We start from the raw sequence: 22,153 nt of genomic DNA, 5'->3' as shown, positions 1-22,153 counted from the left end.
GGGGGTGACCGTCCTTCCAGGGCCGTAATGAGAAACGGCAGAGTTCCACGGGGGTGACCGTCCTTCCAGGGCCCTAATGAGAAACGGCAGAGTTCCACGGGGGTGACCGTCCTTCCGGTGCCCTAATGAGAAACGGCAGAGTTCCACGGGGGTGACCGTCCTTCCGGTGCCCTAATGAGAAACGGCAGAGTTCCACGGGGGTGACCGTCCTTCCAGGGCCGTAATGAGAAACGGCAGAGTTCCACGGGGGTGACCGTCCTTCCAGGGCCGTAATGAGAAACGGCAGAGTTCCACGGGGGTGACCGTCCTTCCGGTGCCCTAATGAGAAACGGCAGAGTTCCACGGGGGTGACTGTCCTTCCGGTGCCCTAATGAGAAACGGCAGAGTTCCACGGGGGTGACCGTCCTTCCGGTGCCCTAATGAGAAACGGCAGAGTTCCACGGGGGTGACCGTCCTTCCGGTGCCGTAATGAGAAACGGCAGAGTTCCACGGGGGTGACCGTCCTTCCGGTGCCCTAATGAGAAACGGCAGAGTTCCACGGGGGTGACCGTCCTTCCGGTGCCCTAATGAGAAACGGCAGAGTTCCACGGGGCAGTTAGCACCTGCTTTTTTCACGGCACCTCAGCACCCTGTGTCACCGTTGCCCCTTGTTGAGTACGTAGGTTCTTCCTGTGTTCTATCCACAAGTAACGTGAGGGTAACGAGTAACGTGGGTGTGTATCATCATTTTGTATGCAGGGCGAGGGCGGGGCAGCTGCATGCTGTTCCTCTACACCACCTTATATACAGGAGAGGTGCCAACATGCTCCACACCACCTTATCTATGGGAGAGGCGTCAACATGCTCTGCAGGAAGACAGTGAAGTCAAGAATCTAATGGGGGGTGGGGAGGGGACTGAGGAGAGACTGTCCCAAGTTGGGGAAACACAAGTAGCACTGGTGCAAGCACAGCAGGTGACAAGATCAGGTGGAGTCGGACCTGCAGCTCTCGGGGGGCGCACAGCCACCTTTCAGGTTATGCACGTGAGCATCCATCCCTGGGTCTGCTAGTGGAGTCAAGCGCAGAAATTGAAAGGAAAAGAAAATTTCAGCAACACTAGAATAGTGAAACATTTTCTTTTTTATTGAGAACATCTCAAATCCTTTGTCTGTATTTGACAGCGTCTCATGCTCAGTTCCGGCTGGTCTTGGTGCGAGAGGAAGCTCATGCAGTTGTAACGTGTGGTGTATACAGAAATATACATACAGAGAACACTGAGGATTGCATCTTAGCAACAAGTTTCTCGGCCGAATTACATTCATAGAAAGTGTCCAGATTCTAAAATCAAATTAAAAGCATGTAACCTAAAGCCTGAAAAAGCAAACAGCTTTAGGGGCTTACTCCATGGACATCCATAGACTGTGCTTTTCACAGCTGCATTCATGTTTAACGGCCCATCGGTTCCTCACACGCCATCAGCTTATGCTGTGGCCAAAGTAAGTGTTCTTGGGGCTTGGTAGCTGTCCCTTCAAACAGTGAACAAGAAAGTGCAGACGGTGCTGCCAGAGACAGGAGACTTTCCACAAGAGACTGAAAAAGCCAACACACCCTTACAGCTAAAAGTCATGGTCCAGTCGGACCTGCCGTCCACCTCCACCGGTCCCTGGCACCCGGCGGGTCAGTGGTTTCTCTAATTCTATTCCCCGGCATCAAGTGAACATCAGAACTCACACGGAAGGCACCGAGTGACCCACCGGCCTCGGGCCTGGGCACACCCCCTCCTCACCCAGGGAGATTGTCACACAACACGCTAAGGCGCAGGGACGCTGCAAACTGGACACACACGGTACACAAACACTCCGCCCTTTCCACTTACACAGCGTGGGGTTGATAAGAAGGAATCTTTTGAGCGAGTGTATAATTTCACAGAATCCAGAGGTGGGAAAGATGGCCAATTTTCCTTCTTTTTCTGGATAAAGTTATGCCTGGGGCAGACAACCTGCTTCTGGGGTAAAGTATTTTAGAAGGAAAAAGAGCCACTGCTACGCTCCGAGACATGGGCAGATCCGGGTGTGCTGTCTCCACAGCTTCGCTAATCCCATCCTCAGATCTGCGCACAATGTGAAGACACAGCCGTCCCCTCCTCAGTGTATTTGTGTGAGATTACAGGGAGACACTGTCTTCACAAAGAAAGCAGCAGTTCCACAGCCTGGAGATAAATACAGCTATTTGAAAAAAAAATCCAGAGATATCCATGCCTTGTGAGATAGTGGCTAGTACATTTTAAAGTAATTGCTTTTAATTGCAAAAAATTCTCCAAAACAGGAAAAGATGATGAAAAGCTAAATGAAGATGCAGAATCAGAACTGCAGTTCTTTGGCATCCCTTGCTGGGAAGAGGGGGGCCTGGCGTACGACCGGGTGATGAGTGTGGAGGAAGGTGGTGACGTCCATCTCGACCTTTCACTCCTCATGGCACAGAACACACCACCCACCTGAGACCTTTGCAGCACTGACCTCACAACAGCAGGACTCTGTTCCTGGCAGAGCTGTACCTGAGTGGTCCCAAGGGACAGCGTGTTTGTGGAATTAATACTTCAGGTTTAGCTAACAAAACAAAACAGAAGCCCCCTCTTCCCCTACTTGTCAAAATGTCCTCAAAATGTAAGACTTTTCTTAAAAATATCAAGTTCCTGCTTGTGCCAAATTTTCTGCTAAGTCTCTGAAATCCACATCAAGGACGTGGGATGCAAAATGACACCTCAATGGAACAGCTAGAGTCTAACGCACAGTGAGCGCTCTGAAGGGAGATTAAAGTGCTAAGTTTCCTCATCTGTCTCAGGGAGGAGCCAGCATTCTGTATTCTTTTTTTTTTCTGACTACAGACGCGCTGTCCTAGGAGCACTGCACAGCCTCTGGTCTCCTGGCCAGGAGAGTGGCTCCTGCACATCAGCTTCCTCCCCGCAGCTGCCCCACCCAGGCCTCCCTGAACCCAGTCGCCTTGGCTGCCTTCCTCCTGCCTGGACGGCTTGGGGTGGGACGCCCTGTGCCTGCCTGTCCACCCAGGAAAGGTGCACCTTAGGGTCTCAAGGCACCTGCTCAGGCCCCACGAGGTGAGACCCTCACTTATTTGGGGTGGTACAGGGAGCAGTCATGCTCATTTTAGCTATTTCCTGACAGGAGGGAAAAGCCAGACACACTGGGTAGTTTTGTATGTAAATGGAATATATTAACAGTAAACTTTGTAACCAAAATGCACATATTTTTAAAAACTAAGTCCATCTCCCAATCCCCATTAGAAAAAAATACAATTTATCAAGACAAGAATAAAAACACACAGACCTACAAGGTGTTTTACCTAGAATGTGCAAGAGCCTGCTTGGGGGAAGGCCAGCGAAGACCCCTTTCCTTCTGCAGGTACAGAAACCCCCACACAATCTGCCTAAACAAGACCCCACTGTTGTGATGGAGGGGCCTGCAATGCCCACTCTGACTGGTTCAGGGAGACAACTACCCTCTTCGGTAGAGAAGGCTGGTGTGGGGCAGAAGTTCGTGCCTCTGAACCTGGTCGTGTCCCCAACAATGAGCCCTAAGCAGCACCCCTTCCTGCCATGCTGGGACGAGATCTGTGTGGACACACGCAGACAGGGCTCCTGACATTGGGAGGCGCACACCCCGCCAAAGCCGTGGCGCTTCCCTTCTCGGGTCTGAGCTCCCCGGGTCTAGGGGGAGGAGGATGCCCCTCTGCACCTGTTCTGGTTTCCTAGGCCCATCGTGGACACACAGGCGTCATCACCCTGGACGTCGCCGTGGCAAGTGTGTACCGTAGGGTGGGGTCTGCACCAGTCTCTGCCCATGGCCCTGGGACACCCACCTGAGCACCCTCCAGTGCCTTGGAGCTGGGCACTGCACTGGGGGCAGAGCACTTCTCTCGGCTCCTCTTTCATCCTGAGCGGAGGCAACAAGGCAGCTGGGGCAGATCTCTGAGCTGGGTGGAGGTGGTCTGCACAGGGCCCCTGCCCGCCGCGCTCCTGACCTCCTGGGCTGGCTCCCTCTGCCGCAGGGCTGTCCTGTGCGCTGTGGGTGCTGGGCAGCCCTGAGCACCTGTCGGGACCGTCAGCATCTGGTCTACACTGTGCCAGCAGCACCTCGTCTCACCAGCTCTCACCTGGATGCTTTTTATTTTTTAATCATGTCTTTGATAAAGCTGGAAACAATAATTTAAAAACATGCCTTCTACGGCATTTTCCAGGAATGAATATCTATTGAAATACTTCTCCTTCCATCCTGTGAAGGTCTTTGGGCAGTCACTCACATCCATTCGACTCGGAGTAAGGAAGAGAGGGAACTTAGGCCGTGTATTGTGCAGCAGCCCTCCTGATTCCTTCTAGTCCATAAAAGTAAAACATCGTTTAAAAAACCCAAATGAACGGCCACCCTGGGTTACTGGCCATGTTTTATCTGTGATTGCTTAGAACAAACTGAGAAAAGTTTTCCATGATCTGATCCTACAAGGAGTACAGAAGCTTCTAGAGGAGGCTGAGGGCTACAGGGTCCTGGGTCATGACTCTGCAGGACACACAGTCACCGCTGTGGGACCCCATGTGCGTGACAGGGCCACGCTACATCATGCTGGGAGTCTGCTCCTCGGGGAGAGACTGTTAAAACCTAGTGTGTGAAACTAACCACGGAGGTACCTATGGAGAAAAGAGACCTAAGTTTAGACAGGCGTGTGGCAATTTCTTTTAGGTTACTATTCCTACCTCTATTTCCCACCCTCCTCCATATATAGATGCTTTTTTGCAGTTAAAATAATGTGGCCTAAAAGTGACCTGACATAATTACTTCTCATTTTATAAACCACATTCCTAGCTCTGAATAAATTATTTATTCAAGAATTTCACACAAAGTAATTTCTATTTTCCTAAACTTAAGGAAGCCCTACTCAGTAGAACTCAATTTCTAAACGTAAACTGAGATTGAAAGCAGTCACTGGACGGTTCAGAGGGGAAATACTGTGGCAGAGAGATGCCAGGTGGCGGGACCGGACCGCAACGCACCCCTGTCCCCTCCCCACACTGCGTACTGCCCCAGGTCTGATGTGAGATGCTGGGGACAACAGTGGACACCTGGTGGTCCCCTGTGTCTCCCACTCCCTCCCCAAGGTATGCACCTGCCCCCAGTTCAGATGTGAGGCTCTGGAGGATGACACTGGATGCCCACAGACCCCTGCACCCCACATCACGTCTGCCCGGGTCAGGGCGTGAGTGAGAACTGGTCCTGCTCAGTGGGCTTCTCCACCCAGGCCCCCAGCCCCGCCTTGATGAAGGCGGTGAACAGACGCGCCTTGGCAGCCTGGTATTCCTTTGCCGCCAGCTTGGACTCATGGTACATGTTGGGCTTGGTAATCCTGGAGCGTAGTAAGTGGGACGGAACCTGTGAAGGGATAAAAAACAAATTCAACTGTGGAAGTCGTAACTGACGAAAACAACACCTAAGATGCCAGAAAAACGGCCTTTCGAAGTGCACTGGCTTCTCAGGGGAAAGCAACCCAGAAGAAGGCGCTTTCTGCCAAGGGAATGGCTTCACATACAACAAGGCGCGGCGTCTCCTAAGGGCTGAGTTATCATCATCAAGTTCCAGTCCTGCTGGTCAAACAGGCAGCTACAGACCCCCGAGTTCTGAAGATGTGCTTCTGGAAACCACCAAGAGTCGATTCAAGTTTCACTTTTAACTATAAGAAGCACCACTGATGTTATGTGCCTTACCACCCTGCTGACCTCAGAGGCCTTCCCTGCTGACTCCTTTCTGTGTGGACCTGGACTTGCAGCAGCTGGCCCAGGCACTGCCCTGTGTGAACAGGACCCTCCCGGGCACTGTCACTTCTGCACTGTCACCGCCCACGCCAGTGCACAATGCTGTTCTCAGAATAAACAGATGCTACCTACTTGACTGAAGAATAAATAAAAACTAGTAATATCCTGATTTACTATATAAGGTTTTCTCCTGGGGAAAAAGGGGCCCCAGAGCTCACTCAAAACTCTCATGGAGGGTTGTGAGAATCCAGTCAATTTTTGTGTTGCTGAGAAGGAGGGGACAACAGGGTGAGTGGCCCTCCGTTTTGCATAATGACTTTCAGTATCTGAGAGTAAGGAACATTTCCACCATGCACAGTGGTCTGGCAGGGAGTCTGACCCTGCAGCAGGGAGGAAAGAGCTGCCTTTGAGACGGCATTAAGGTTGGAGGAACGTGGCCACACTTCTAAGCTAACACAACCGGAAGGAATAAAAGGTTTCCCAACGATGGTTTTAGGAAGCTGTGCATGATGGCATGACGATGGAACAGCTTAAGGAACGGTAGGTGTGAGGACAGACAAGCTATTGGGGAGGTGGAGCCGGCGCATCGCGGTGAGGGCACCTCAGTACCTTGCCGTGCACACGCATCCAGCGACAGTACAACGCGTGCTTACACAGGCGGGACGCGCGGCCCAGCTCATCCTTCCCTGTCGTGGCGTTGATGACCTCAATAGCGGAGTCGCCTACCGTCCAGTTCACGCTGAAGTTGGGGGCCTTCCCTGGCTGCCGTGCTTCTGCATTGCTGATGCCTGAAACGGAAGACACGGGAAGGTAGCGCGAAGCCCGCATTCACTCCAGGGAAGGAGCAGCCGGGTGCAGCACGCTCTGCTCAGACGTGGCCACAGACACGCGTGGTGGGGCAGTTCTGCCTGCCGAGGAATGTACGCAGACTTGGGTGTGCATCTGCCGTGGCCGTGCCTCACACCCTTCCACTGCCACCGGAACAGGAGTAGTGATGAGAAAGCAGAACTGACCCATGGGTACGCACTTGTCTCACAGGGCAGGTGGGCAGAAGGTTGACAGAAACCTGAAATGATGAGACTTCCTGCCAAGTGTGTCTTTGCTGACTCTGGCGCTGATGGAGCTAAGAACCCTAGCAGCCTGAGGGTGGATGGGTGGGAGTCACTTCCGAGACTAATGCAGGGTCCAACGAGGCTGTGCAGGTGGGGGCTGCTCCCTACAGGGTTGCACCCATGTCTGGTGCTCATGCCCTGTACATGCTCCCCGGCCACCGAGAGGCCAGGCACGTTCAGGTCACGTGGCTTTGCATGTGTGACACCCATGATGCAATAGGAAACTCCAATTGTTAACAAGTGTCTCGAAATGGTTCACAAGAGCCTTGAAAAAGTTCACAGAAAATGTGTACAATGAAAAAACTTCATGGATTTCAAAATTGTTTTGATATAAACTTGTACTAACTTGCTGAAACATGCCTGAATAGGATCTAGTTTGAGGCATAAGAAGATCAAGATGTCTGTTTGAAAAGAGCTCCTATCAGAGCTACATGACTTCTGCTAAAATTGAAGCAAGAACAAACATCAAACAGGAGATAAAAATAGCTTTACCAAGCATTTTCGATCCTGAAGAAAATGCATACTTAAGAAAAAAAGGCTACCAAGAGGCAGATGGGGTCTAGTCAAAGCATAGGCCATGGCAACATTTTTGGGATGTTCAAGGCATTTTGCTTGTTGAGTTCACTTGGAGGGCCAAGGAATGATAACATCTACTTATCATGAGAGTGTTTTGAGAAAGGCAGCCTCAGCTTTAGCAGAAAAACCCCTGGGGAAGCTTCACCAGCATCCTTCACTATGACAAAGCTCCTGCTCACTCCTCTCATCAAAAAGGCCGACTCTGTGAGGGTTTTGATGGAAAAGCATGAGGCATCCAGCTTATGGTGGGGGCAAATCCACCTCATGCGGCTCCTTCTGACTTCTCTTTGTTTCCTAATCTCAAATATTCTTTAAAATGCACCATTTTTCTTCAGCTAATAATGTAAAAATGCCCGCATTGACATGGTTAAATTCCCAAGACATTCAGTTCTTCAGGGACAATCTAAATGGCTGGGATCAGCGCTTACACAAATGTCTTGAATTTGATGGAGCTTCTGTTGAGAAATAAAGTTTATATCTTTTAAAAAAATTTTTATCTTTTAACTTTATGAACTTTGGGAAATACCCTTGTATTTGTTTTCTTACTGTATTTAAACTCTCTCATCTTAACTAATCACAGGCTAATTTTGCCGGGTTGAAAGTTTTTAAAGAAACACGGATAAGTGGGAATTGAATATATGTATCTCCACTCATATACTGAGCTCGATAGTTCATATCACATGGATGTTATAGGCCACCAAAATCAAAACTAATTTAGGATATGACTCTTTAGAACATGCTTAGAAGAAGAGTGGACTCATATTCTGAAGCCAGACACTGAGTCATCAAGCCCACTGGCCATGACAGCACATGGCACTCTCAGATGACTAAGCACAACTCCCTTCATGCCCTGTGGAGGCTACCTCTACCCCTGTCACCATGCTCATTTGCTTTCAATGACCATTCACCCTTCCTTGGAGAGATATTAAAACCCAGATGACAATTTACTGCCAGAACAGTTTACTGTTCAGAGTAAGGAACCCAGGCAGGGTGTAGCAGATCCCATTAACTGAGAGTCAAGGGAAAGCAAGTCAGCCAGATTTCCTAAGACGGAGTACCAGAAGCAAGAGAAATGCAGAGAGAGAGAGTGAACCCTGGAGATATGCAGAGGGTGGCCTTGAATATCCCGTGGAGCACTAATCAGAGGGTGCATATTACTCAAGGCTGGGAAGAGAAACAGAGGGAAAAGTGCCTGACATTCACATGTGAAGATACAGACATAAAGATATAAAAAGACCTAAGCCAAACTTCTGGAGATGAAAACTGCAGTGTATCAGATAAAGAATACACTTGATGGGACCAACCACAGAACAGAAATCACAGGAGAAAAGATTAGTGAACTTAAAGATAGTTACAGAAACTATCAAAAATGAAACACAAAGAGAGAAAAGAGACTGAAAGAATAAAAGAACAGAAAATCAGTGATGTGGGGCAGGTTTAAGTAGGCTGAAATATGTGTACATAGATTTCATGAAGGTAAGGAGAGAGAAGGGGGAAGAGAAAATATATCTAAAGAAAGACGAATAAAAAATTTCCGAATTTCATGAAACCAACAAACCCATGGATTAAAGAATTTCAGTAAATCCCAAGCACAAGAAACATGAATAAAACTACAGCAAAGCACAAAAGAACAAATTGTTTAACACCACTATTAAAGGAAAATCTTAAGCAAACCCAGAAAAAAAGCACACAGAGGAATAAAGACAACACATTTCTCACTGGAAACAATTCAAACAAGAAGTCAGGGAAGCAATGTTTTTAAAGTGCTTAAAGGAGAAAACAAACCCTGCCATTCCAGCAGAAATATAATCACACAGCAAAATATACTTCAAAATGAAAGCAAAATACTTCACCAGACGTACCAAAGCTGAAATAATTCATCATCATCAGACTTGTGCAACAGGGAATATAAAAAAGGAAGTCCTCCAGCCAGAAGAAAAAATGATACCAAAATGGAAATCTAGAACTATAAAAAGGAATGAAGAGCCCTGGAAATGATAGCTACATGGATAAATACACAAGAGTTTTTTCTTATTATTTAAATTCCTTTAAAAGATAATTATTAAAACAAAAATAATTATGCAATGTGGATTTTTTTAAATATATGCAAAAGTGTCTGAAAACAATACCACAAAGGTTGGGAGTGAAAAAATGGGAGTATCCTGTTGTAAGGTTCTCTTACTGTATGTGAAGTAGTATAATGTCACTTGAAGGTAGATTGTGGTAAGAATGCATACTGCAAACCCTAAACAACCACTAAATTAACAAAAGTTACGGCTCAAAAGTTAACAAGTAGTCAACATGGAATCATCAAACACACCCAATTAAGGCAAAAGCAGTAAGAAGATGAGGAAAAAGTGAACAAATAACATATGAAACACATAGAAAATAAGTAGCAAGATGAGATTAAAACCTAATAATATCAATAATCACAATAAACGTAAATGGTCTAGGTACCTCAGTGAAAAGCCAGAGACTCCATGGTGGGAGAGGGAAGCAAGATCCAAACATATGCTGCCTATAAGAAACATACTTTTAATATAAAGTAGTTTAATATAAAGGGACAGAAATACACTGTGCTAACACTAATCAAAAGAAAGCTGAAGAGATTATATTAATCCTAAAGCAAATTTCAAAACAAACACGATTACCAGAAATAAAGAGGGTCATTTTATAATGATAAAGGAGGTCACTTTATTAAGAGAAACCAACAGTCCCTAAATTTTTATGCATCTAATCACAGAGCTACAAATACAGGAAGTAAAAACTCTAAAAAAGGGGAAGAAATAGACAATGTACAATTATAACCAAGAGATTTTCAATCCTGTCGCTCAATAACTGATAGATCAAGGAGAAGTTCAGTAAGAATATAAAAGAAAATAAATAATATAATCAAACAACTTGGCCTAATTAACATTTATGGATCACTCTACCCCAAAGTGGCAGATTCATGTTCTCAAGTTTTGTGAAACACATACGAAGACAGATCATATTCTAGTCCATAAAACCAAATCTAAACAAATTTAAAAGGACTGAAGTCACTAAATGAAACTCAAAAACCAACAACAGAAAGATCTCTGTAAAATCTCTAGTATTTTAAAACTAAATAGCAGACTTTTAAGTAACCCTAGGAACAAAGTACTTTAATATCAATGAAAATAAAAACACAACATACAATTTTTAAATGCTACAAAAGCAGTAAAAAGGGTCTTAAAACAATGACCTCAGCTAGCCCCTTAAAAACTACAAAAAGATGGGCAATTGAAATACCAGGTAAGCAGAAAAAAGGAAATAATTAAAATCAGAGTAAAAATTATTGAAATACAAAACAAAAGACAAAAATCACTGAACCTAAAAGTTGGAACTTAGAGATAAACAGAATTGATAAACTTCTAGCTAGACTGATCAGAAAAAACAAGAGAGGACACAAATCATCAATATATGGGATAAGATGATATCATTAGGGATACTACAGATATTAAAAGGAATAATCTGAACACTTATGCCAATACATGAGACAAATTAAATGAAATGGACGAAGTCCCTGAAAGACAAATTACTGAAGCTTACTCAAGAAAAAAGAAAAACAGATAATATGAACAGTCCTAAATCTATTATAGAAAAATAATTTGTAGTTAGACATTTTCTCATGAAGCAAATGGCTTCACTGGTGAATTCAACCATACATTTAAGGAAATAATACAAAATCCAAACTCTTCCAGAAAACTGAAGAGAAAGAAATGCATCTCAACTCATTTTATACCTGCCAAAGACATTAAACTAAAATTATAGACCAATATCCCTATAGACAAGTATACTATAAGTGCAAAAATTCTAAAGAAAATTTTAGCAAACTGAATCCAACAATATATAAAAAGAATAACACATAATAGCCATATGAAGTTTACCTCAGGATGCAAGGTTGGTTTAATTTTTTTTTTTAATGTCACCATTAGCAGAACTGAAAAATGAGGCAAATGCTCATCTCATTTTTTGTTGCTGTTGTTTCAGATGGGGTCTCACCACATTGCCCAGGAGGGCCTCAAACTCCTGGGCTCAAGTGCTTCTCCTGTCTTAGCTCCCAAGTAACTGGGACTACAGTCCCACATCACTGCACTGAAAACAGTCATCTAAGAGCAGAAAAAAAGCAACTGACAAAATCCAACATACATTCTTGATTAAAAACCCTTAGTAAGCTAGAAATTAAAAAAAAAAAAATCCTTAAGCTGATAAAGACATCTGTAAAAAAAACCTGCAGGAGTCAGACATGGTGGATCATTCTTAGTCCCAGCACTTTGGGAGGCTGAGGCAGGTTCCTATCTGTAGCTATCCCTCAATTTCCACTTCTTTGTTCCTTTTGTTTTATCTGATATTACATTAGATAGCCCTGGCAGTGGTACATCTGTTTTATTGTTCTTTGAAGTCAATGCCTGTTAGTTTTACTACTTTTTTTTTTTTTTTTTTGAGACATACTCTCGCTCTGTTGCCCAAGCTGGAGTGCACTGGCACAATCTCGGCTCACTGCAACCTCTGCCTCCTGGGTTCAAGAGACTGTCCTGCCTCAGTCTCCTGAGTAGCTGGGATTACAGGTGTGCACCACCACATCTGGCTAATTTTTTTTGTATTTTTAGTAGAGATGGGGTTTTACTATATTGGCCAGGCTAGTCTCGAACTCCTGAGCTCAGGTGATCCACCTGCCTCAGCCTCCCAAAGTGCTATGATTACAGGTGTGACCCATGATGCCTGGCCAGTTGTACTAATTTTAATCTTTTTTCTTCTTTCCTATATAATGTATTTCCTTCTCCCTCCCTCCCTCTCTCACTTCTGTGTCCTTCATTCTTTCGATATTCCTCTTTAGCTTTATTGTTGCTTTCCCTCCCAGTTTTGGAAAACGAAGGCTTAGTTCATTTATTCTTTCCCATTCATTCAAGGCCATCATCTCCTAAGTTTAAGTGGGGCTCCAATTCACCATTTTTGATATGTGTATTCTAAATAGTCAGTAGTTTAAGTTCTGCTTTCTTATCTGATCTAATAATTATACAAGTTTTTACCTTTTTATTTTACATTTTTAAAAGTGACAGACTTTGCAGGAGAAACAGTGCTGACACCAGCACCACACCTGTGCTCCTCAGTACACCACTCCAAGCACAGACTTATACTGGAGTCTCTCTGTCCTGCTTCTCAAGAATTGTTCAAAATCGTGCCTTAGTTTTGTTTGCTTCATGTCTGAACCACTCCTTTCCTGAATAGCTTTTTTATGTTCCCTGGAGTTTCCACTCTTCTTTACCTTTTTTTTTGTCCACAAAAGAAGTGTTTGCTTTTACCCTACCATTCACAGCATTCAGCTTCTCAGTTAGGCTATTCATTAAAAATAAATTCAACTTCTTCTAAAAATATTCCTTTTAGCATTGTCTAATATGAATCTCTCTTTGAATTTGGAACAGTTACTTTTCAGGCTTGCTGCTGAGTTATCCTTTTCAATTACGCTTTGGACTTATAAGGTATTCTTTCTTAAACTCAAGCTTCTCTCTCTTAGATGTCTTTTCATTTTGCTAGAGTGTCCTCAAGTCATTGTGTTTCCTCCAAAAGCATACGTCTTCTGAATCCTTAACTATCTACAAGTTACCACTTTGTCTCAATGCTTGATTAACATTTGGTTAGGTAGGAAATTCTCCAAGAAAAATATTTTCTTTAGAACCAGAAGGTCATCCCATAACTCCATTCTAACTTCTGGTGTCCTGATAAGGGTTATATAAATCTGAAACGTACTGCAGGTAACTCAGAAGCTTTTAGGATCTTCCCTTTGCCTTGGTCTTCGGAAACTGCACAGGGATGTGCTGGGCATGGACTTTTCTCATTGATTCTGCTCAGTACTCAGTGCATCCACTTAATTCCAGTACCTGTGTTTTTCCTCTGTACTGAGGAATTTTCTTCTGCTATTTCCTCCTCCCTACTTCCTATTTTAAAAATGTGACTGAATAGATGTTGGGCCTTCTGAATAACTTTTCATATCTCTTAAGGCTTTCTCACAATCTGCCTTTCTGTTCCATGTTATCTGAGATTTATTTGACTTCACCTTCCCCTACCCTCATCAGAGCAAAAGCTCCATGAGGAAGGGATTTTGTTTGCCCTGTTCACTGCAAAATCCCAACACCCAAAACCATGCCCACAGCACACTAAAAAAAATTACTTGAATATTTTCTAGAACTTCAGCACTTACTAAATAACATACAAATAAGGTTTATCATTACTTATTTCTCTCTGTTTTCTAAATTGTTTCTACTTTCTCTGTTGTCCCATTTCTCATCTAGATATTTCTCTTTTGTCCTGTTTTCCTCATAAGTTTGATAATCCATGTAAAATTTTTGTAAGGAAAAATTATTCAATACTAGTAACTGGCACGGTTTCTTCTGCTTGTTTCTTTGATGTGCATTCAATTCTAGGGAAGGCCTGAAGGAAGACAATCAGCCAAGACCATGTCCTCATCCCGAGAACCCAGAGCTCTAGCACATCCTTCTGTGGTGGTCAGGTGTGCCCTAACCACACACAGGGCTGGGCTAGCCTCCTCAGAGGCACTGGCAGCAGCCTCATGTCTTCCTGAGGTCATTGTTCCTGCACTTACCGATGGCTGCTGGGATGGTTTTGACCATATGCTTAGGTTTCTCCTGTGGCACAGTTTTGCCAGTGGAACTGAGGTCTTTGGTGGCTGTCCAGCATACCTGCCCTACCTCTAGCACCTGCCTGCATGTTCTGAGTTCCTGCAGGTCCCTGAGCTGTCACTCTGTAGAGGCAGCAGCCCCAGGAGCATGTTCAAGGCCATATCCTTCAAGCAGACAGAATCAGGAAGGATTTCTTTTGGTGGGGGATGGCTAGATGAGTGGGAGTCCACTTAAACTGTTGGGAAATCTCTGACCGTAATGGAATTGAATCTTTCATAAACAAATGGATAATGCTTATATTAACTTCCTTTGCAATTCCATTTCTTCTCATCAAAATAAAGGATTACTGTTGAATGATACTTAAACCTTAGAATTACAATATTTTTCACTAAAACTAAATGATTAATTAATGAAAAGTGTAAGACCCTAACAGTACAAAATATTTTTTATATTTTAAGTTAAATCAAGTCCCATCTTGGAACAAAAACAGAGGAAATAAGGCAAAAAGAAAACAGCTGGAGCTTCCAATACTAACCATACACTTTTTCTGGGGCAGAAAGCCCCTAAATAGTCATGAGCACATACTTCTATGAGTCCCTGAGGCCAGTGCAATGAGATGCTTATCTTTCTGGGCTGCGAAGAGGGAACTAGGGCAATGAGTTAATCCCAGGCCACGGCGCAGAAACCAATAAAAGCAAGAAGAACCTGGCTGCTAATGAGGATCCCTGTGTTGCTGTGAATTCAGTGTGCTGAATCAGAACTTTTAAAGCAAAAGTGCAAAGAAACTGTGAACTGGCCTAATAACTGCTACAATTAAAAAACTCGGAAGAGCTGGCATTGATGGTTTTTCTTATTTCTACCCTAAAGATATTTTCTAATAGGTTCCTCATAGAGTAGGGTCATCGAAAGTGGATGATATGCATAACGATTAACTATAGATATTTTAGGGCTATTATGGGTTCATGTTATAGAAACTATTAGACATTTATTAGTGGGCCAAGGAAAATATGAACTTACAATCTCAACTGAACGTGGCCTTTATACTGCAAATAAGAAATAGTCAAGACCTGGGCACGAGTTAAAGCGTAAGGAAAAGTGCACTGCACCTCCCAGTGAGGATGATGCAGGCCACCCAACATAGGAGGGAGCCTCTGAGCCCCTCTGGGCCCAAAACAAACCTGCCATTTAAGCTGAGAGCAGATCGCCTTTGAGCCTTTCATTTTGATCGTCTTAAGAAGGGCAGCCCTTGAGCTGACGGAGAAATAAACGCGATCGATGAGAATCCATAAAGAGCAAGATGGCTGGGTTCTCCTGACCCTCCCAGCCCATTCCCCAGGGCTGGTCTCAGGCTTTCTCTGCCAACTTGGACATGCCTTGTCCCAGTTGTCCACTAACCCCAGCCAGGTGCCGAGAGCTTTACACAGGGGACCTCTGGCCAAATAACACTCCTTTCTCAAAGGAGACTTCAAGGTTTTAAAATACCAGCTGTGGAAGGAGCCCCAGACTACGGTCCTGAGTGAGGTGGGCTCACGTCCAGAAAGCTGCAAGGGCAGGAGAGCCTAACTGGATGTGGATGGAGTGCAGCTGAGGGGCTCACAGTGATCCCGCCAGCTCTCCTCCTGAGGCAGCTCCAGGGGAGCCACCCGGCACTCTGGTGCCCTCTCTGTCCTCCACAGGAGGCAAGGCTTGGGGTGGTGAAGGGTCAGATGTGGGTTCAAGCTGTACTTGTGCTACAGACAGTGGCACATGGCCATGAGCTGCAAGCCCTGCAATGTCTGCCGGCTGCGGCTGCTTCCACTGTGAAGGGTGATGACGAGCCTGGCCCACAGGACTGTGGTGCACACTCAGCAACGGATGTAAGAATCTGGCTCCTGACTTGAGCACATGCAAGACCTGGGAAATGGCCTGAGGATGGCAGTCAGTGAAGCAGAACAATTATTATTATTATTTTTTTTTGAGACGGAGTTTCGCTCTTGATACCCAGGCTGGAGCGCAATGGCGCGATCTCGGCTCACCGCAACCTCCGCCTCCTGGGTTCAGGCAATTCTCCTGCCTCAGCCTCCTGAGTAGCTGGGATTACAGGCACGCGCCACCGTGCCCAGCTAATTTTTTGTATTAGTAGAGACGGGGTTTCACCATGTTGACCAGGATGGTCTCGATCTCTTGACCTCATGATCCACCCGCCTCGGCCTCCCAAAGTGCTGGGATTACAGGCTTGAGCCACCGAGCAGAACAATTATTATTTTTAAACACCTTCAAAGGTGTCATTGACAAGGTAGGTAAGTGTACTTTGCCATTACAGTCATCCACACAGAGAATTCAAAACAAGCAAACTGCATTCCCAGGATCCTGAGTTCAGAAGACACTTGGAGGTCATGTGGGTTAGTCCTTGCAGCCAGATCCCCTGCCACCATGTCCATAACAACCATGTCCATCCACTCCAATCTGAACACTTCCAGTCAGGGGGAGCTGAGCTCCTTTCAGGAAACTCTTCTCTACACAGTTCCAATCACTAGAAAGTTGTCATCCCAGTATGCAAAAGGAGAAATGAAAACCCAACAGAGATGAGAAACCCCAGATGCAGCCACTGAAAACCCAATAGAGATGAAGAACCCCAGATGGAGTCATTCCCAGAAAGGAGAACTAGAGCAAGAGGGGAGCCATGTGGCGGCCATGGTGCAGGAAGGTGAGCCACGCATGAGCTCCTGGGGAGCCTGCTCCATGGGAAAAACAGTTCACTCCTGAGATGCTGACAGAGGAGTCAGGGATTCTCTTAGAAAGCAGTGCAGTCAAAAAAGCACATCAGATGAGAGGAGAAACGCTGGTCGCAGCCCTGTGAGTTCTGTTCAGCAGCACTTTCAGGGACAACAGAAAGGGCAGAGAAGACGCTTCCAGCAGAAGTGAAACAACAGAAGGAAATTCTCGGAAGTGAAGATTCAACAATCCAGATCAGAGGGTTCAGAGCAGTGAGCAGGAAAGAAACTCCAGCAAACTAGCCACACGCCTAGGCTTAATCTGCTGAGATTTCTGAATTTTAAGGAAAACAAATAAATTTAATGCTACCATACAGAAAACAAGAAGGGGGTACTTTCTAGAAAGGGAAGAAACTCAAAGTGGCTCTGTGACAAAGGGTGACAATGGAGGGGTGACATGGAGGTCTTGACGTGTCCTTGGGGGAAGGACAGAGCCCAGACACCTGCAGTTCTCAGTGTACCTGGCGCACAGACGAGGGCCAGGTAAAGTCAGGATCCAGAACCCCACCCACACAGGCCTCTTCTCCAAAGTCAAACAAAACCAACCGACCAAGAAATCACCCTGTCACCCCAACGAAGGATGCATTCCAGCAAAGTGAAAAATAAATCTGAATGTGGAATTAAGGGCAGGGACACTGGCTACAGAAAACTGGTTAGAAGAGAAACCAGGAGCCCTTACATTTTCATCTAAACAACTGTTGATCATGTGGCTGTGTGACTTATTAAGAAAGGCTTTTAAAGAAAAAGCACAATATTGAATGAGTTTCTAAAACTCAGGATGATGTCATTAGAATCTAGGAAGATGAGGATGGGAAGAGTGTGGAATAAAAATGAGCCCAAGATTTTAGCTTTTCCCAAGTTTGGGTCTTTACAAATATTAATTAATTCCTGATGCCAACATTTTTTCAAAGTGATTTAAATATATTTGTTTTAAAAAATCGAGGTAACCACTGGTTAGAACAGAAGTAAGATTTAGAACTTCAAAATCACCAGTGGGAAGAAAGGGGAAAAGACAATTTAATCAGTACAGCAAAACTAAAGGGTAGAAACAAAACAAAAAGTAAAATGCAAAGAAAAAGTATAAGATAAAAAATGATTTTGTACTTGGAGCGAAGCTTGGTAGCTGTTCTCTTGTTTACTCCTTCCTCCTAGAAACCAGGGCAAGGAGGAAACTGACATTACTGACACTTCTTTTCCACAACCCCGATGCCTGCTCTTACCTGGATAACACACACGCACACGTGCGTGCACACACACGCGTGCACACGCGCACACACTCGCACACGCACGCACGCGCACACACACACACACAGTCTCTCTCACTTTCATAGTGACGTTTCTTCTCTCTCACTGCAGCCAGGGCCTCATTAAACCAGTTTCCCTTGCTCTTCCTGCCCATGGTGTTGGATGGTCTTGGGTGGACAGCAGCTCCGTTGGTGCCCGCCTCCTTCTCGCCACACACCTGTGCCTGTGTCCAGCCCCCTCAGGTCCCTGTGCTGTCCTCCCAGAGATGCCTAAATGCAAGCTGTTCACGAGAACCCTACCCCCACCACGCAGCCTTGTTTGTTAAGGTTCGTGCCAATGTTCAACGTGAAAACCAGCAGGATAGGATAGGGTTCAACGACCCCAGAGCAGGCTGTCTGTCAACGAGGGCCCCAGAGCCATCCCACGGGGCATTTGCCCACTCTTTCTTCTTGGGTTCTCATAGTGAGCCTTGGACAACAAACTGGGCCAGTCGAGGAGCTCACACTCAGGGGGTCGATGGATGTAAATTAGAAGCTGGAATTGTCCTGAAACTTGCAAGTGCTGGATGTGAAACTCATTTGAAAGATCTCAGAAAGCCTGAGAGACCTCTGTTTCCTCGGTGCCAAGCAGAGGCACCAAGTGTGCATGCCCACAAAGGCAAACACTTCACAGCTTGGCACCAAGAAGCTTTTTTTTTTTTGGGGACAGAGTCTCACGCTGTTGTCCAGGCTGGAGTCAGTGGCGTGATCTCGGCTTACTGCAACCTCCACCTCCTGGGTTCAAGTAATTCTCCTGCCTCAGCCTCCTGAGTAGCTAGGATTACAGGCACCTGCCACCAAGCCCAGCTAATTTTGTATTTTTCTTAGTAGAGATTGGGTTTCTCCATGTTGTTTGGGCTGGTGTTGAACTCCTGACCTCAGGTGATCTGCCTGCCTCGGCCTCCCAAAGTGCTGGGATTACAGGTGTGAGCCACCAGGCCTGGCCCTGAAGCTTTCTTAAAGTAAAGCTAGTGTTCAGGGTGAAATGAAAATCTAATTCTTCTCATTTTAATCCTGACAGTACTGTTTTTTTAAAAGAAAGAAACACCCCATCCCTACATTTTTACTTTGATTTGCTCTAGGTTTCAGGTAATCTTGCTTTAGAAATTCTTTGTATTCATTTATATCCATTTCTGTTCCTCCCTAAAGACACTACAGTTCACTAGGCACCATCATACCTGGCTCTCTTTTTAACACAGGAATGACCTTTATGATTAAATGTGAGTGACAAGTATAACAAATACGACCTGAGCTGTGATACACACCGGAGACGCACAGCAAGGGCGCCAATGTCCTGGTAGCTCATCTGTCCAGGTCACTGCTTAAATGTAAGACTTTCCTTTCAATAAAGTTTTGAGGGCTTAGCTTTGAAAAGAATGTGATCTCCCAAATCCATTAAGACATCAACGTTGGCCCCTCCAGATTTTTGTTTGGTTCCTTCTGTCTCTGGCAACACCCACAGCGTTCCTTGCTTTCAACTTCAATTCTGAAGCACAAGCATCAGCCCTCCCTCCTGCTCGATCCTCCGGTTCACCTAATTTCCTGCTACACTGTCCTGCTGACTCACAGGACTCCTGGTCCAAAGGTGTCTTCTCCAAAGCTACTTACTTTGCCGATTTGAACTCTCTTCAGGGAAACAACAACAAAAACCCATTTCCAAAATAAAGCATTTACCAAAAATAAGATATTTCAAATTGTTTGCATTTTGAAAACAGACTCTGGTGCTAGGGTGACATTGTTTATTGGCCAGCGTTTGAGTAACGTTCTGCCTCCTGGAGCTTGAGTGGTGTCCTTTCATTGTCATAGGACAGTGGCACATTTGTCCAGAAGGATTGCAAGGGGCGCCCGGTCCATCCCTGCCACTGGGCATATGAAGAACTCGAGACACGGAAGCTGCCAAGGAGGCAGAGCTGATCAGGGGCAGCCTCATGGCTCCAACCCAGGCTCTCTGCTGCGGCTGAATCAGCTCGGCATAGCCCCTGCAGTGGGGACTGAGGAGAGGTTTGGTTATGTGTTTTAGGCTATTGAGATTAGAGATGATACTGGGGAGGAAAGGACGAATAGCAGCTTCTTTTATTTTATTATATACTTTATAGATGTATCAGTAACTTTGAAGTCTATCTTACAGACACTATTTTTCAAGTTTTTTTTCTAACAGATATAGATGCTTTTCACATAACTGAAATATGATACAAATACTTTGACTTTTATAAATGAGCTCTATGTTCAATATCTTAGAAAATATATTTAGCAAAATGATCCTGTTTTTGCAGACTTTAGTTATGGATGAGATATTGCTTACTCAGCACTATTCAACAAGGCCCTAATTAACAACTATTTTTGAGCATCACCTATGTGTCCCATATTCCACACGCAATGTTTTAAGTATCTGTGAATATAAAAGATGAGTGACAGCTAAAATTAAAGCACTCTTCCCTCAAGCATAGAAGATAGAGAACAAAGAGGCAACATTATTTTCTAAATCATGAGAAATTCATACACCGATACACAACAAAATACTTCAAAAGACACTGATGCTACAATCTCACCTTACTTACCATCAGGTTTTATCCATCTATTTTGTTTTTCTTAGAACGCAACAGTTAAGTTAGGGAGCCATACAATTTAATTCAAGACAACTGTTTTCCCCGTCCCTGCCTCCTTCATGTGCTCTGACAGACATGCTTTCAAGTAAAATTCTACACTGCTTTTTCTCAAATTAAAGGCGTGCTAGTAGCCAAGCACTAGAACAAGGCAGCACACACACGTACACACACACAAACACAACAAAATCAACGTGTTTCAGGTTAGGATTATGGTTTTAGTTTTGAGCTTTAAAAAAGGAAGCAAAATTATATGTTTAAAAAGATAAAAATACCTTAACTGTGTCCTTTTAAATAAAGGTGAGCTTAGAAGTTAGGACCTTTGAATTCAAAAGCTCCTGTTCACTTTACTGTTAGCCACTGAAATTCTAAAAAAAGAAAAAAAACCAGCAATGAAGGGAATCAAGGGGAGGTGCAGACATCAGGGAGACAGGCTTTGCCTGCCATTAGTACCCCCAGTTACACCTGTCACCACCTTTCAGAGCCAGCGGGGCCTGTCCAGGGAGCCCAGGGCAGGCTCCATGCAGCTGATCACAGTGGACACCCGGGTGGCTCCAAGAGGGTAAAAGTCCAGGAGACCTGGCTCAAGGCTAGTCTGGGAAAGCCAATGCTGACAGTTTTCAGTGTCTGTGAGTTTCTGCTGCCGAGACAGGAATGAATACACTGCCTGAGTGAAAGAAAAATACACAGGTACCAAGCCCAGCCATCATTTCATTCTTTTTCTCCTTCCCTCCTTTGCTTCCTTCCCTCCTTTCTTCCTTCCTTTTCTCTCTTTCTCCCCGCCTCTCTCTCCCTACCCTCCCTCCCTCCCTCCTCCTTTCACAGGGTCTCACTCTGTTGCCCGGGCTACAGTGCAGTGGTACAATCTTCTCGACTTCTTGGCCTCGAGTGATCCTCCCACCTCAACCTCCCAAGTGGCTGGAACCATAGGTGGGCCCCACCTCATCTGGCTAATTTTTTGTAGAGATGGAGTTTCACCATGTTTCCTAGGCTGGTCTTGAACTTCGGGGCTCAAGCAATCCACTAGCCTTGGCTTCCCAAAGTGTTGAGATGACAGGTATGAGCCCATCAATTCTTCTATGAATGACTAGGTTTGTGATCAGCAAAAGAGATTAATTTTTTTTTTTTTTTGAGATGGAGTTTCGCTCTTGTTACCCAGGCTGGAGTGCAATGGCACGATCTCGGCTCACCGCAACCTCCGCCTCCTGGATTCAGGCAATTCTCCTGCCTCAGCCTCCTGAGTAGCTAGGATTATAGGCACGCGCCACTATGCCCAGCTAATTTTTTGTATTTTTAGTAGAGACGGGGTTTCACCATGTTGACCAGGATGGTCTCGATCTCTTGACCTCGTGATCCACCCGCCTCGGCCTCCC

General features: G+C 45.1%; 1 protein-coding gene across 3 annotated transcripts in view; it reads right to left on the bottom strand.

The window, feature by feature from the left end:
• Positions 1–1,101: 1,101 nt before the first annotated feature.
• ADARB1 (adenosine deaminase RNA specific B1) overlaps positions 1,102–22,153 on the bottom strand; it is a 109,373-nt gene continuing 88,321 nt past the window's right edge. For 2 of the 3 annotated variants that reach the window (XM_012444327.3, XM_012444330.3), the window contains 2 exons: positions 6,404–6,582; positions 1,102–5,414 (listed from right to left, as the gene is read on the bottom strand). In XM_012444327.3, the coding sequence (XP_012299750.1) occupies positions 5,235–5,414; positions 6,404–6,582 (359 nt within the window). In that variant the 3' untranslated portion in view covers positions 1,102–5,234. The remainder of the gene's footprint in view (positions 5,415–6,403; positions 6,583–22,153) is intronic. The other variant, XM_012444337.3, reaches the window with a different exon arrangement.

The sequence above is a fragment of the Aotus nancymaae genome, unplaced genomic scaffold (genome assembly GCF_030222135.1).
Source record: "Aotus nancymaae isolate 86718 unplaced genomic scaffold, 86718_ANA_hifiasm-v0.15.2.pri h1tg000022l_1, whole genome shotgun sequence".
NCBI classification, from domain to species: Eukaryota; Metazoa; Chordata; class Mammalia; order Primates; family Aotidae; genus Aotus; species Aotus nancymaae.
This window is presented reverse-complemented; position numbering and strand designations above follow the sequence as displayed.